This window comes from Centruroides sculpturatus, unplaced genomic scaffold, assembly GCF_000671375.1.
Source record: "Centruroides sculpturatus isolate CEXI.00-Female unplaced genomic scaffold, Cexi_2.0 scaffold1234, whole genome shotgun sequence".
Lineage (NCBI taxonomy): Eukaryota > Metazoa > Arthropoda > Arachnida > Scorpiones > Buthidae > Centruroides > Centruroides sculpturatus.
Genome location: NW_019385398.1, coordinates 53,095 through 67,015, shown reverse-complemented (window position 1 = coordinate 67,015; position 13,921 = coordinate 53,095). Strand labels below are relative to the sequence as shown.

General features: G+C 28.2%; 1 protein-coding gene across 1 annotated transcript; it reads left to right on the top strand.

Annotated features, from left to right (window-relative positions):
* Positions 1-2,587: 2,587 nt before the first annotated feature.
* On the top strand, positions 2,588-13,667 carry LOC111638532 (cystathionine gamma-lyase-like). The gene is made up of 11 exons (XM_023384248.1): positions 2,588-2,740; positions 3,417-3,498; positions 3,621-3,716; positions 4,774-4,883; positions 5,045-5,179; positions 5,253-5,310; positions 6,785-6,862; positions 8,127-8,279; positions 9,896-10,070; positions 12,258-12,396; positions 13,415-13,667. The coding sequence occupies exons 1-11, from the start codon at positions 2,588-2,590 to the stop codon at positions 13,454-13,456; spliced, it is 1,221 nt and encodes a 406-aa protein (XP_023240016.1). The 3' UTR covers positions 13,457-13,667.
* Positions 13,668-13,921: the final 254 nt, after the last annotated feature.

Sequence of the window (13,921 nt, the reverse complement as noted above, 5' to 3'; positions counted from 1 at the left end):
AAAATGTATATTGTATTATATATAAAAAGAGGATTAAAGACTAATCGATAAATAAAATTTTATTTTTTATCAATGAACCTTTATTTTTTGTGTTCGTTTGAACGAAAAAATGGCGATGCTGTTTTGCGTTTCGAGATTCTTGACGATTTGATAAAATAACAATTAACTTCAATAGGTTCACAATCACACACATTTACTTAAACTTACTCACACTCGCATTCGCATATACTCATGCTTACTCAATCACGTTCACCTACTTACAGTTATATTTACATTCACTCACATATTCCATTCGAATCTTTCTTTTGTCATTTGAAATTTCACTAACAAAGTTTCTTAAAATTTCGGATTCGTTTTTGTAATACAGTAATTAAGTCGGATAATTCAAGTAATTACCACATAAAACATTTAATTTTAAAGAAATAATTCAATTATTTTAAAAATTTATCCGTGTTTAATATTAATTTTAGAATTATCAACTAAAGTAAGGAAATTTCGCGTACATAATAAAATTTTTATGACTGAAAATATTCGAATGATGTTCTACGTTCGAAGTAACTTTCGAGGAAAGACTAGGAGAGTTTCGGCAATCCCCACACAATCGAATACGGATTTTATTCTTTTCCAAATTTGGTTACGACGTCATAACTAGCTACGAGCGAAAAATGAAAAGAAAATTTCACTTTTAATTTTGGTTTCATTGTTTTACAGTTTCGATATTAAATCCGGGTCGATTCATCCTTACTAATTGTTTCCATAACTCTTGGAAGTGACGTGTCGACTAGACATATCTCGAACTTTGCGTAATCCCGACGTTTCGCACACCCTATTATTAACCTTATCCGTGGGGTTATGGTAACCTGCAAATTTATTTTTTCAGTTCTTGCGTGACGCTACACGTCCAATTCCGTGTTTTGTTTTCATTTTGTCTGGTGAAAAGAGGAAATTAATTTCGGAATTTTGCAAGAACTTCGACAAACTCATTGTCTTAATAAATTCGAAAATATGCGGAAAATCCGTTTGCCGAAAATCTGCAGTTTGTTTTTGCACACAAACGCGTAATTTTATCAAATTTTATCCTTTAATAAGTTTACCCGAATATTGGATGGGAGGAATCGAAGCTATTCCGAATTGTATTGGACCTCTTCCTCGCCAAGTTCTGTCGAAAAAGGGATTTAATTAGTTGAAAATATTATCATTTTTAATAAAATTATCGGCAAATTCTACAACTTTAAAAGTTTCATCATTAAAAAATATACAATTCAAATTAATAATTAAATATCATCTGTATAGCGTCTACTGGTAAATGACAATCTAATATATAATTTAATAATCGATGGTATTTTTTAAAAATTAACAGCGTATAAATTTACTAACAAATAGTTTCTTCCGACGGAAACAAGTAGTGATAGCGAGTATTACAATTGCACATCCGTAACAATCGACAATGAAAGGTACGTGGAAATCCGTATCGTTTCCTGTAACTGTGAAGAGAACGCGAAGAATAAAAATAATGCGCGATATATCCCCAGAAAGATGCCAGAAAAGAAAGCGAGAAAATGCTTTCATTATATAAGACGGCAATTAAAAAGTTTGTTCTGTATTCTGCCAATTGTGTCCTAATCGAAATCGCGCAATAATTAATTACGCGAAGTTTCGGGACCATTTATAATAAATTGTTTCGACCGTAACGTCTGATCGACGGCAGTCTTCTAGAGATGTGATTTTAATCGTTATAGATAAAATAATTTTGTATTTATCTGTAGAGCCTTTTAAGCCATATGATTGATACTTTAATTGTCTCAGCCTTTCGGCCGTTCCCATTGTGAGCTCTAACCGACGATTGGCATAGAAATAAGGCCTTAGTGCTCGCGGGAGCACTAAGGAAAAATGTCCATTTCATTTCATTTCATGGACGATAGAGGAGTGCTGCAGCTTAAAATGTCCATTTGTCATATCCATACTATTATAACACGAATGAAGAGTAAAACGTTATTCGAAAAGCAAGAATCACGAAGATTTAAGAAAGCGGATTCTAACCTCAAGGTTTAACATTAAATATTTATACAATAAACTTTTTTTTTTAGTTCTGTTCGAATTTTGACATCCCTTCCAAAATAATCGATTCCATTAATATTTTTAATTAAGAGGAATTTACGAAGTCATTCCCGTTAAATTTTCTTAAAAGGAGAGAATTGTAAAGATGTTTCTGGACTCTTTCAATTAAAGTGACCAAGATGATCGTTCTCCGATAATTTCCGTTTCCGTCATTAAAAGTTTTAATTCGAGTGATTACATCCGAGTGTCGAATCGACGAAACACTATCGTACAGTCATCGTTACCGAATACGTAATCTTATTTCGAGTTGGGTATTTAATACGTGACCGTGTATTTTCTTGCACGGTCACGTTTGAATGGAAAATTTCCTTTGCAGGCGCAATCTTTGTTCCGGAGGAACGCGATTTTTACCGTTTAGGAAAGCGATTGCATCGCCTACGAAACTTTTAATCGGAATTTTCGATTTGCGCGATGTCTGTACAAAGTATAAATACAATCCACGATCGGCGGGAATCCGTAATCGTTCGAGATGAACAACGAAGAGAAAGCTCTCCAAGACCCACATTTTCCCACCAAAGCGGTGCACACGGGCCAGGACCCCGAACAATGGACTCACGGAGAAGTCGTTCCTCCCATCTCCATGACCTCCACTTTCCAACTGCAGATCCCAATGAAGCCAGGGGTAAGTTTGCGCTCGTTATCTAGACGGTAATGATAGCATCATTTTGTTTATGTCTTCTAAATTATAATTAGTGGTTACTAGTCTAAGGTAATTATTATTAGTAGATTTGAAATCAAAATCAAAGTTGCTCTTATCTTTTTACCGTAAACGGTAACCAGAACTTTGACATTACCGTATACACTGCTGGCAATGGGGAAAGTGGCCCATCGTATATCTTTAATGCTCCTAATTACACACAGTACGAATTTAAAATCGTGCTTTGTAACTTATAATAGGTTAAAAGTTTTTAAATCAAATGTTTAAATCGAAAATTCAGAGTGTACAAATTCTCTATCGACCCACAGTATATCTATTTATTACGAACATATAAATATTAAATTACCATTATTTGTTTATAAAAGTAACTTATTTGTATGTTTTTTTATTTGGATAAATTTTTTAAAAAAATATTCAACAAAAGCTTTATTCTAACATTTAACCTTTCAATAAGAATATTTTATAATGTAATGTAAAAGTAATCGCTCAAATATTTATTCTTACTTAATGATAAAATCTCTGCATAAATTTGTTTCAACTCCTATATTAATAAGAAATGAAGTTTTACCCGTAGATAAAAATTTATTAAAAAGTTTAGCCATTGAATGCTGAGTAATTTGTTGTTTTTTTTTTTTTTTAGGATTTTATATATTCGAGACTTAGTAATCCAACTAGAAACTGTTTGGAGAAATGTATCGCCGCTTTGGAAGATGCAAAATATGGTAAGAGCAATGTTAAACTTAACTTTAATTTAAAAAGTATTGAATTTTTTCCACCGATTGCGTAGTTCACTAATTTAACTTTGATTATAATATTAATATATAAATTTATATTATACATCTAGGTTTATGCCACTCTTCTGGATTAGCTACTATTGAAAATATTGTGCATTTACTGAAAGTGGGAGATAACATTATATGTTTCGATGACGTCTATGGAGGTAAGAGTGTCGGAATTAAAATATATTTTAGTAATATTTTTGAACTTTTTCGTATTATACTAATCTATATGCGAATGTATCGGAAATTACTTTAAATATTTAATCTATTTTGTAGATTGAAATGTACAAAATAGATTAAAATGTCGTGTAAGCATTCGATTTTATACAAAGTAATTCGTAAATTAAGAATACAATACATTTCATTAAGTAAATATTCATTCGTAATTATTTCCTTATTTGCTCTATCAATACTAACTAAAACAGTTTTTAAAAAACAGTGGAAACAGTTTACGAATTATTGTAAGCCATTTTTCAGCATATCTTCTTTTATCACATTTAAAAATAAAACAAAGTAAATGTTTTTTATTAAGTGAAAGTTAATTAATTACATGTTTTATAGACCGATTAATTATTATATATTGAGGTTACGCGAGAAGCCCGAGGTAAAAAAAAATAATAAACTATAGAGTATGTGTAAACCTTCGTAACTAAGTATACTGTAAATGAAATTCAAATATTTAGAATATGTCAAAAATTGGTTGAAAGGAATAAATACTTTTATTTATTTATTAATGATACTTAAACTCTTGTAAAAAAAAAGAATAATTAATGCGTGTTTTGAAATGTTTTATAATTGCATTGAACAGAAAATAAAGAAAAAACAGGAAAAATTTAATAATAATTTATTAATTTATTAAACACGTGAACAGTCTCTTACTAAAATATCAATAATCATAAAATTCATATGCTGATGTACAGTATGAGTTATTAATTAAAAATCATTTTCTGATTCTGTGATTTGTGTTTTCTTTGCGATTTTTTTCGCATTATATGTATTCTATGTTCTTAAATTTTAATAAGGACAAAGTTTTCATTTAGTAATTTTAGCATTCTTTTTTGTTTTTAATTTAATTCCACGTATATTCATTATTTACCAATTAAATTAATAACGAAATGTAAATTAAGTAAATTAAAAATAAACTATTTTTACAACAAATTTACGTTATATTTGAATTGTTATAATTAATATAATTAATTCTGTTACTATTTATTCTAGGTACGAATGAATTTTTTCGAGTTTGTGCCGAAAATATGGGCCTTAAAACGACATTTGTCGACGCAAAAAATCTCGATAACGTTAGGAAAGCTATTAGATTAAATACGAAGGTAAGTTTGCTTTCTATGTATCCTGCGGGCAAATAAATAACAGTTTCAAACAACTTCTATTCCTTTAGCTACTGAAAAACATTTTTGATTTTTGTTCTTTTTATTAATTAGTTGAATAAAAATTTAAAATTAATCAGAAAATTTTAACAATATTTTTCTAGATGATTTGGATGGAAACACCAACAAATCCGACGATGAAACTCGTCGACATCAAAGCAATTGCAGATATTGCAAAGAATGCCGCATCTTCTCCAATTTTAGTTGTGGATAATACATTTATGTCACCGTATTTTCAGGTACATTTTACAGCTTTTATTATATTTTAAAATTTATAAAAACAAAAGTTTAGATTAAAAATTTTTTCCAAAGCGTCCTCTAAAATTAGGAGCTGATATAGTGATGCACTCTGTGTCCAAGTATATGAATGGTAAGATTTTAACGAATCTTTTTATTTTTAATATTTATTTTTAATACTTGATCATGATGTATTTTATTTCTTCAATTTGATCAGATCTTCAAATCTTTTTGAATATCTCGTAAACATATCGCGCAGTTTACCAGTTAAAGAGAATACAAATAGATAAAAATTTACATAAAACAAATAAAAGAAGTAAACAGTTAAATATGTTTTGTTTAATTATATATACTTAATACACATATAAAATAATAAACTTAAGTTACAAAAATTTTAAACAAGTAAACAAAGGGAGTGGGAGATATCGAGTGAAGCCAGGGGTTTGCCTGAGAAGTAAAGTTGGAGCTTGTTGGCTCGAGTAGGAAACGAAGCGAGAGGGGAGTAGATTTGTCCAAGAGGGAAATGAAGCAACTATTTTTCCAATTAATTTGAGTATGGACGTGCATTTCGAAACAGATCCAAACTTAGTTTACATTTCAGAATTCTCACTTGGAATTAGACAGATGAAGGTATACGTATTAAAATTTTAATTATGAATTGTTTATGTTGGAAACAAGTGGGTAAATTGAGTGAGGAGTTGGGTCGTAGTAGGTGGGCAGGGAGCAAAGCTCCTACTTGTTTTAAAAATGAAGAGTAAATAGAAAATAACATTCTATAAAAGATGAATTTGGTTTCGATGATGTTTTCCAAATCGTTGTTACTGTTGAACTGCATATAAAATAACAATGAAACAAATTAAAACGCAGTGACAAAATACATTGTTTATATTTAGTTTTAATTTGAAATTACTGGTTGTTATAGACTAACTTCTGTATGTATCTATTTTAAAATTAAGAAATGATTTTGCAACATGCAAATATGTTTAGTTTTTTGACAACTGTGTTTTATAATTTTGAATAATTTCTGTGTTCGATTGAAATGCTATCAATGCCAAGAATTTTAAGCATTTTGAAAGTTTTCTTCTTTCGTTCATTTTATTGTTACTTCCATTGAAAGACTAAAGATGAACGAAAGAAGAAAAATATAATCTTGAACAGTTCAGCTAAGTGATTGAACTTGTCTACCGAATTTTTCATTATATTTATTCATGGATGATTACTCTCATATAAATATTTTTACATAGTAGCGAGTTATTAGATAGTGAAATATTTTTACAATATTGTCAACCAAATGCCTCAAATTACAGAAAACACTTTGAACTTAGTGATGATTAATTTAATTGCGCATTAAAATGATGGAATTTGTTTTAATTAAATTTATTCAAAGATTTTACATTTAAATTTTCAAGTTTAAAATTATTTTTATTTATTGAAATTGATATTAAAAAAATTAATAAATTATGTAAATCTTAAATTAGTATAAACTAAAAATAAAGATAACAACAATTCACTAAGTATTTAATTTAATGATAAGATTAAATGTAAATTAAACAAAAGCATTTATATTAAGATTTAAACAACAGTTTTGTTATTATTGTGTTTTTTAGGTCATTCTGATGTTATAATGGGAGCAGCTGCAACTGATAATGAAAAACTTTATTCACGACTATTATTTCTACAACATGGTAATTTTTTTATAGTTTTTCTTTTTTATAAATGACAGATTTATGTTAACTAAAATTAATTGAACAAAAACATTAAAAAAGACAAATTTGATACAAGAATTTTGGNATTTGCTTTCTACCGGACACTTGTAAAAGAAAATTTTCTGTTCGTTATAACAATCTCCCTGTTTATATTCACACCGGGGACACAGAGTTTAAAAGGTTATCCTCGATTCGTAGCCATCTTGTTTACATTTCACTAGCGCCACTGCAAAATGAGATAGCAGCCGTGGGAGAAGATCGCTTTTACTCCGAGTAAATGTCACAGTATAAGCGACGAGTAGTTTTTTGTGATTTTATTCGAAAATGTGAAAATCTTTTTATAGAAGAATTTGAAACAAACATACACATTCCGGGCCTACTTCGGAACATAAATCACTCAGTTTCGATGCCGGAATCTCGCGATGTTATCTAAATATCAGTGGCGTGCGCGACATTCGATGATAAGGAACCTATCTATCCATAAAAATTATAAACAAATAGTGCAAATGACAAAAATAAACAATTTATTTATTTTAATTCTAAAATAGATACATTGATGTGAAACAAAGACAAGAACTTGTTTATGAAAATAATCTCACAATACGTATTATAAGTAATACGTATTGCGCGATTACACAAACAAAAATCGTTCGAAATTCTTTTAATATATCGTTGGTGCGCAAGAATTGTGACACAACTCAAAAAATAGTTCTTCCAGAACAGCTTTTTAAAAGTTTCTGTTTCCCGCAAGGCTTTGTCGTGATCTTGGATTTTTAAATTTTTCAAATCTTTTTTGGAAATAAATATTAGTGTTCGTTCTTCCACATAAAAATATGGGGATACTAATGGAATTTACCTAGACGACTTATTTTCATGAAAATTAGGGGTAATGTCTTCTCTCAATCACAGTACAGTAAATTTATTTTTAAAATGCTTCTATCTCTTATTTAATAGAGTAAAAGCAATAAAATCTGGAGATAAAACTCATTTTTAGCGCTTTTGGATTCGACTTGTTTTAGAAACAAACCCTTTCTTCATTTGTTAATTGAGGATGATAATATTTTTCAAGAAAATGGTAAAATAATATTAGGTTTTTTTTTAAATTTAAGGAATTTTCAATACTTGTATTTTAAAAAATATTTTAGGTGTTAGCAAAGATTTTAAAGAATAATTGTTTTATAATTGTTGAAATCATTTCATTTTACCGTTTATAAATACGTAATTAATGTAATATGTTTTTAAGCTCTCGGTGCAATTCCATCTCCATTTGACTGCTTCCTCGTAAACCGTGGCTTGAAGACACTTCACGTACGAATGGAACGCCATATGGAAAATGGTTTAGCCGTAGCAAGATTTCTTGAAAAACATCCGATGATTGAAAAAGTTCTGCATCCAGGTAATAATTTTTAAATAATTGTTACAAATTGTTGGTTCCTTATCTTTTTTATAGTTTATAGTTTATTAAATTATTTATTTTTGTAACTTTTTAAAATTTTCATTGTTTATTATATATGGTTTTATTTCCTTTGTTCCACGTAATAATTTATAATTATATTTTACAAAATCATAATTATTGTTATTACTTACTTCTGATGAACAATTTTTAAACAAATATTACAATTTTGTTTCTTATATAAACATAGAAACATTTTGTTCATAAACATATATTTTTGTATATTGAAAATGATGCAATTAAGGAAAATTTTTTAATAAAAATTCTTATATAAACTATAAATGTCAATAAAATTATTCACCTATAAACTGCTTTCCCAGAGTTTTCAGATCTATATTATCTCTCCACCTTTTTATTATTTTCTTTTTTCATTCCTTAGGACATCAAAAACTATCCTATTTCTTTTAAATAAAATTTTTTCATTCATTGGTTTCTCTATTCCCAATTTTTTATTACTACCAATCTTCTTAAAGTTTTATTTATTCTGTGCTTTCTGGGTATTTCACCAATCTCGTTCAACTCTTTCTTTGATTTTTCCTTGTCTATCCTTACCTTAAACACACTATTCACCAATACCCTAAAAACTGCTTTTTTTACATTCTAACAGGTCTCGCAAACATCTAGAAAATGTACCCTCCTCTTTGATTTCTGTTTCAACGTCATATACAATTCTAAACTCTCTACCAATACTATTCTATCCTTTTCCACATCTTTTTCAAACAATTTATACATCATCTATTATCTTCATCCTATTTCCTACCTTCAGTCTTTCCTTCACCTTTCTTACTGTAATTTCAGTACCAACCCTGCTATTGGATACTCAATGAATACACCCAGGGCCTTTCAGAGAAAGTGCAAGGCCCAGGGCAACTAGTATTTTAGAGGCCCTTTAAAATTTAAAATAAAATTGTGGACGAGAAAATAAAGTCAATGGTATTTAATATTTTTTGAATTATTACATTTAATTATTTTACAGAAGCTTTCATCCTCCTACAGAAAGTTAGAATTTAATTTTATAAATGTTAAAATTTATCAAATTGCTTTGCCTGTTATATTTTTGTTTAACGTATTGAGTTGCCAAGTTGAGACAGGATCCTAATATTGTGAGGCCTGTGGCAGCTCCCCCTCCTGTCCCCCCTGATTGGCACTGAGTACAGGGTACATCTCTCTTCTGCCTGTAAATGAATAACATTCTTTTCTGCCTTGAAATATGCATTATAAATAATTAAGTATATATTAAATCTAATAAATCTTTAAAGCAATAATCAAAGTAGTAGACATAACTTAGAAAATTAAGAAAATAAAGGTTTTGCTATTGATTCTCTAATAAAAACATTTATCATTTATTTACAAAATAATAATTAATATAATTTACATATTGAAAAATTAATATTTTTTCAGTTTGAATGAATTTTGTTAAACTTTAGTAAATTATAAAATAAGCAAAACTTGGAAACAAAATATTAGAAATAATCACAATAAAATAAATGATCATTTCTTTAATTTTACTCAATATGCTATTAATATTCTGTTAACATATTTTATTTTTTATGACAAAGGTCTTCCGAGTCATCCTCAGCACGAACTAGCAAAACGACAGTGTTCTGGATTCAGTGGTATGGTTAGTTTTTACATAAAAGGAGGTCTGGAAGAAGCTCAAATATTTGTCAAAAATCTGAAATGGTTTATAGTCGCCGTGAGCCTGGGCAGTGTTGAGAGTTTGGTGGAAATACCGTAAGTATCTTAAACATTAACACTGATATATTGCCAATAAGTAATTTAAAAAACATTATTAGATGAAAGTTTTTGAATCAATTTTGACAGTTCTAGTAAAAAGAATGAATACTAATTAAATTCTTAATATTCTAATAACATTTAACAGATGAATATTTTTAACTACTTAAGCATTTTTGTTTAGTTTAAATATTCAAGAACATTTAATTATTAATATTCATTTCTATTTTTCAATAATATAACTAGTAAAGTAAGTTAATGGAGAAACTGGAAACGATGTTTCTCGATGCAGTTAGTTTGGGCAAGCACTTTGAGCAGTAATGTGTCACAAATGAAAGATTATAAGTGATTTATTGTTGATAAAAGAAAAAAATATGATGAAAAGCAGATAAAAAAGAAAAGTTTAATAAAAAAAATTAAACTAAATCAAAGGTTCCAGAACAATGCCGCTACCACAAACTGCTAGCAAGATACTCAAGTTAGTTCCAGAATATTTTGATTAGAGAAAATTGTGAAAATGAGACAGTACTACTGCCGCTACAGCCACCTTAACAGCGAGAGCAAGTGCAGTAAGTGGGGCCGTCCACATAGGACGTAAATCTGGTTCTTTTTCTTTGAACTCGGATAACTTTTCCACAGTTCAACCGAAATTCACCTAACTCTGGAAAAATATAAAGCAACTCCTGGCTTTATATTCCAAAAAACAGCACCCAAAATGTCAAAATACTTTTTTGTTATTAAGCATCAAAGAGGCGAAAGTAAACATTTTCGGTTTTTGGTTATATCTTATTAAAGTTGATTATATTTTCCAGAAATATATTTATGCACTTGCCAGGGTTCTACTGAACATTTTGACATAAAAATCATCAAAATCTAATGTGGGAATTTTTTAAAACTCGGTCATGAAATTGCAAAAGCCTGAGCTCGCTTACTGCACCCTGGCAATTAGATCATTTTTTCACCTCATTCACCAACACTCCTACTGAAACAAGTTGCAGTAGGAGTGTTGGTGAATGAGGTGTAAAGATAATGAAAGTAATGACAGCAAGGACTGTGGATAATATGTATAGTTAAGGAAAGGAACACAGATAAGGAAAAATTATTTTATTATGGAAATTAGTAAAAAAATAGTTGGAATATTGAAAAATCAAAAAGTGTTTGTGCCTCAAAAAATATGAAAGAAAGTCCACCGAGGAGGGAAATATTGTAATTTCCAAAATGCATTTGGATAAAATAAAGTTGTTGGTTGACTAGTATTTTTGGAGTTTGTGGATGTGATAATTCCTAGGAAATAACAGTATTTGAACCAGTTACATATTGAAATTTAAAAATGGAATACAAGCAGAAAGATAAGGCATAAACTTACACCTGCGATTTGATGATTGAATTGTTTGATGGACAGAAATATTATGTATCCAAATTTTCTTTTTTTAATATTTTTTGTCAGTTATTATAATTAATTAATACAATTAATTCAGATCAGAATTAAAAAATAAATTTTCATCCTTATTTCCTAAATTTCCAAAAGTTTGTTTTTTATTCATAGTCTGATATTTTATAGAACAAGAATTTTTCTTACTTTTGATTTACATTTTAATTCAAACTAACTAGAAATCAAGCTTTTTATTTTAATTTAATTTTGCATATTTAGTATTTTACAAGCATGGTGTTTATATTTTTGTATAATGCAAATTCAATCACCCATACCATAGGATATCACCATTTTCTTTTATAATAACTTGGATGTTTCTCGCTATATTTTATTTTCTATTGGAAAATTATACTCTTTATAAAGGTGTATATTTATTTATTAATTATTGATTTAATAAATATTATGTCGTTAAAAAATGTAGTTGCTCTTCAAAATTTCAATTAAAGCATTAAAAACAATAAAGAATCAGAATAAACTCGGAATAGTAACTCTGTGGATTGATGAAACAGATTGTTAATGCTCCAGTTAATTGTTATATATGTCTGTATTGACTTATTGTTTTTCAATCACCTAATTGGCACTATATGCATATTTATTTGAGATGATGATGGGCATTCAACAATTAAATACATTGTACTTTGTGTATAATCATATATTTAAGATCGGAATTATTTAAACAGAAATGTTAACTAAAACAATGAATTTTTATTAGTTTAAAATCTGTTTTATTTACATTTTTAAATGTTCTCTTTTAGATTTCTGATGACACATCAGAATGTTCCAGAAGGACACAGAAAAAAAGTAGGCATAACAAGTAATTTAATTCGTCTTTCGGTGGGATTAGAAACAAAAGAAGATCTCTTAAGCGATTTGAGTCAAGCTCTGAAGTCCGTTGTAAGTTTTTTTAATAGATACAAATTTTAAATATTTAAAATTTTGTGGAAATATTAAAATGAGGATAAGTCTTAAATGTGTTTATTCACTTATTTAAATAAATTGGGAGTGTTTTGTAATCAGAAAAGAAGGAGGCATCGCACGTTTATTGCAAAAATTAGAATACGTTATCAATGAAAATCAGATTATTTAATGCCAGAAACTTTTTGAATAGTCAAATAGAAAATAGAGTTTATTAATTCTGACAATAGAGAAAAATGAAGTAATAAAATAATTATTTTTATTACAAATCAAGTACAGCATTTTTATATTTATGACAAACATTATTATGAAAATCGATAACCACATAGGTTTAACGAAAGTTTCGTTTATTTATCATCAGTTTCCCGCAGTACAGTATCAATGTTGTATTTTGTATAAAGCTGTAAATAACAGTATCATATATTGTCGTTGAAATGTTTTTTGAAAAATATTGCTAGTAAATCATCAAATTTATAAAAACAGCAATGTTTTAAATGGATTATAAAGTTTAAATATTGGAAACTACGGAAATGATAACATTTTAAAAATATTTCAGTTAATAGATAATAAAAGGAAATAATAATAATAATATACCAAAAAGTACCCCAGACAGTTTATATATTAAATACTGTAGTTAATTTATTATTATTTTTTAAAGTAATCACTTTGCGTTCTATATAAATATTAAAATATTTTTGATGTTTTATATAGAACAAAAAGATGGCATTTTAATTACAGTAATTATAAATATTTGTTTATATTAAATGATTTTATCAACAGTAAAAATGTGATTTTTTTTAATTTATAGTACACTAGAATATGAATAAATAAACCGTATAACCGACGTAATGTTAGATTATCATTTAAAGAGATGCCGCTACGTAATAAATTTTTATAAATTTTGTTTGAATCGGATTAAAACTCGAAACCATCAAATTTGGAATAAAATGTAAAAATTATATTATTTTAAATTAATAGCCATTTTTTTTCTTTGCAGCAAAACTGGTCTCATAATCGTCAACAGTTCAAGAGCGCATAAACTCGTATGGGACGGACGACCGACGTCACCAAGATACTCTTTAAATACTTAAATAACAAAAGCCAATAGAATGGTGCAAAATTTGTGCTTTTATTGTTTTATATTTGATTTGTTGCGCTAATGTTTTAATTTATTGTCGAAAGGAAAGAAGAGGTAATTATTTGTTTCAAAACATTATCTTATGTATTATTACACGAATATTACGATTGAATTAAACTGGTCATATAATTAAAGCTCTCTGTTTTCTCTTGGTCGACTTTTACCGTCAGACCGCGGCAGATTTCTATTTACATCGTCTTACCATTATATTAAAACGTGTTTAATCAAGACTTTTATTTTTAATCGAGTTTAATTTAAAACTTAGATTTCATTTTAGAACAGACTATTCCGAATATGCAAAATTTACGTCCGACGTTAGGAAATAAACAATTTGAAGACGATAAATCGTATTTAAAATAAATAATT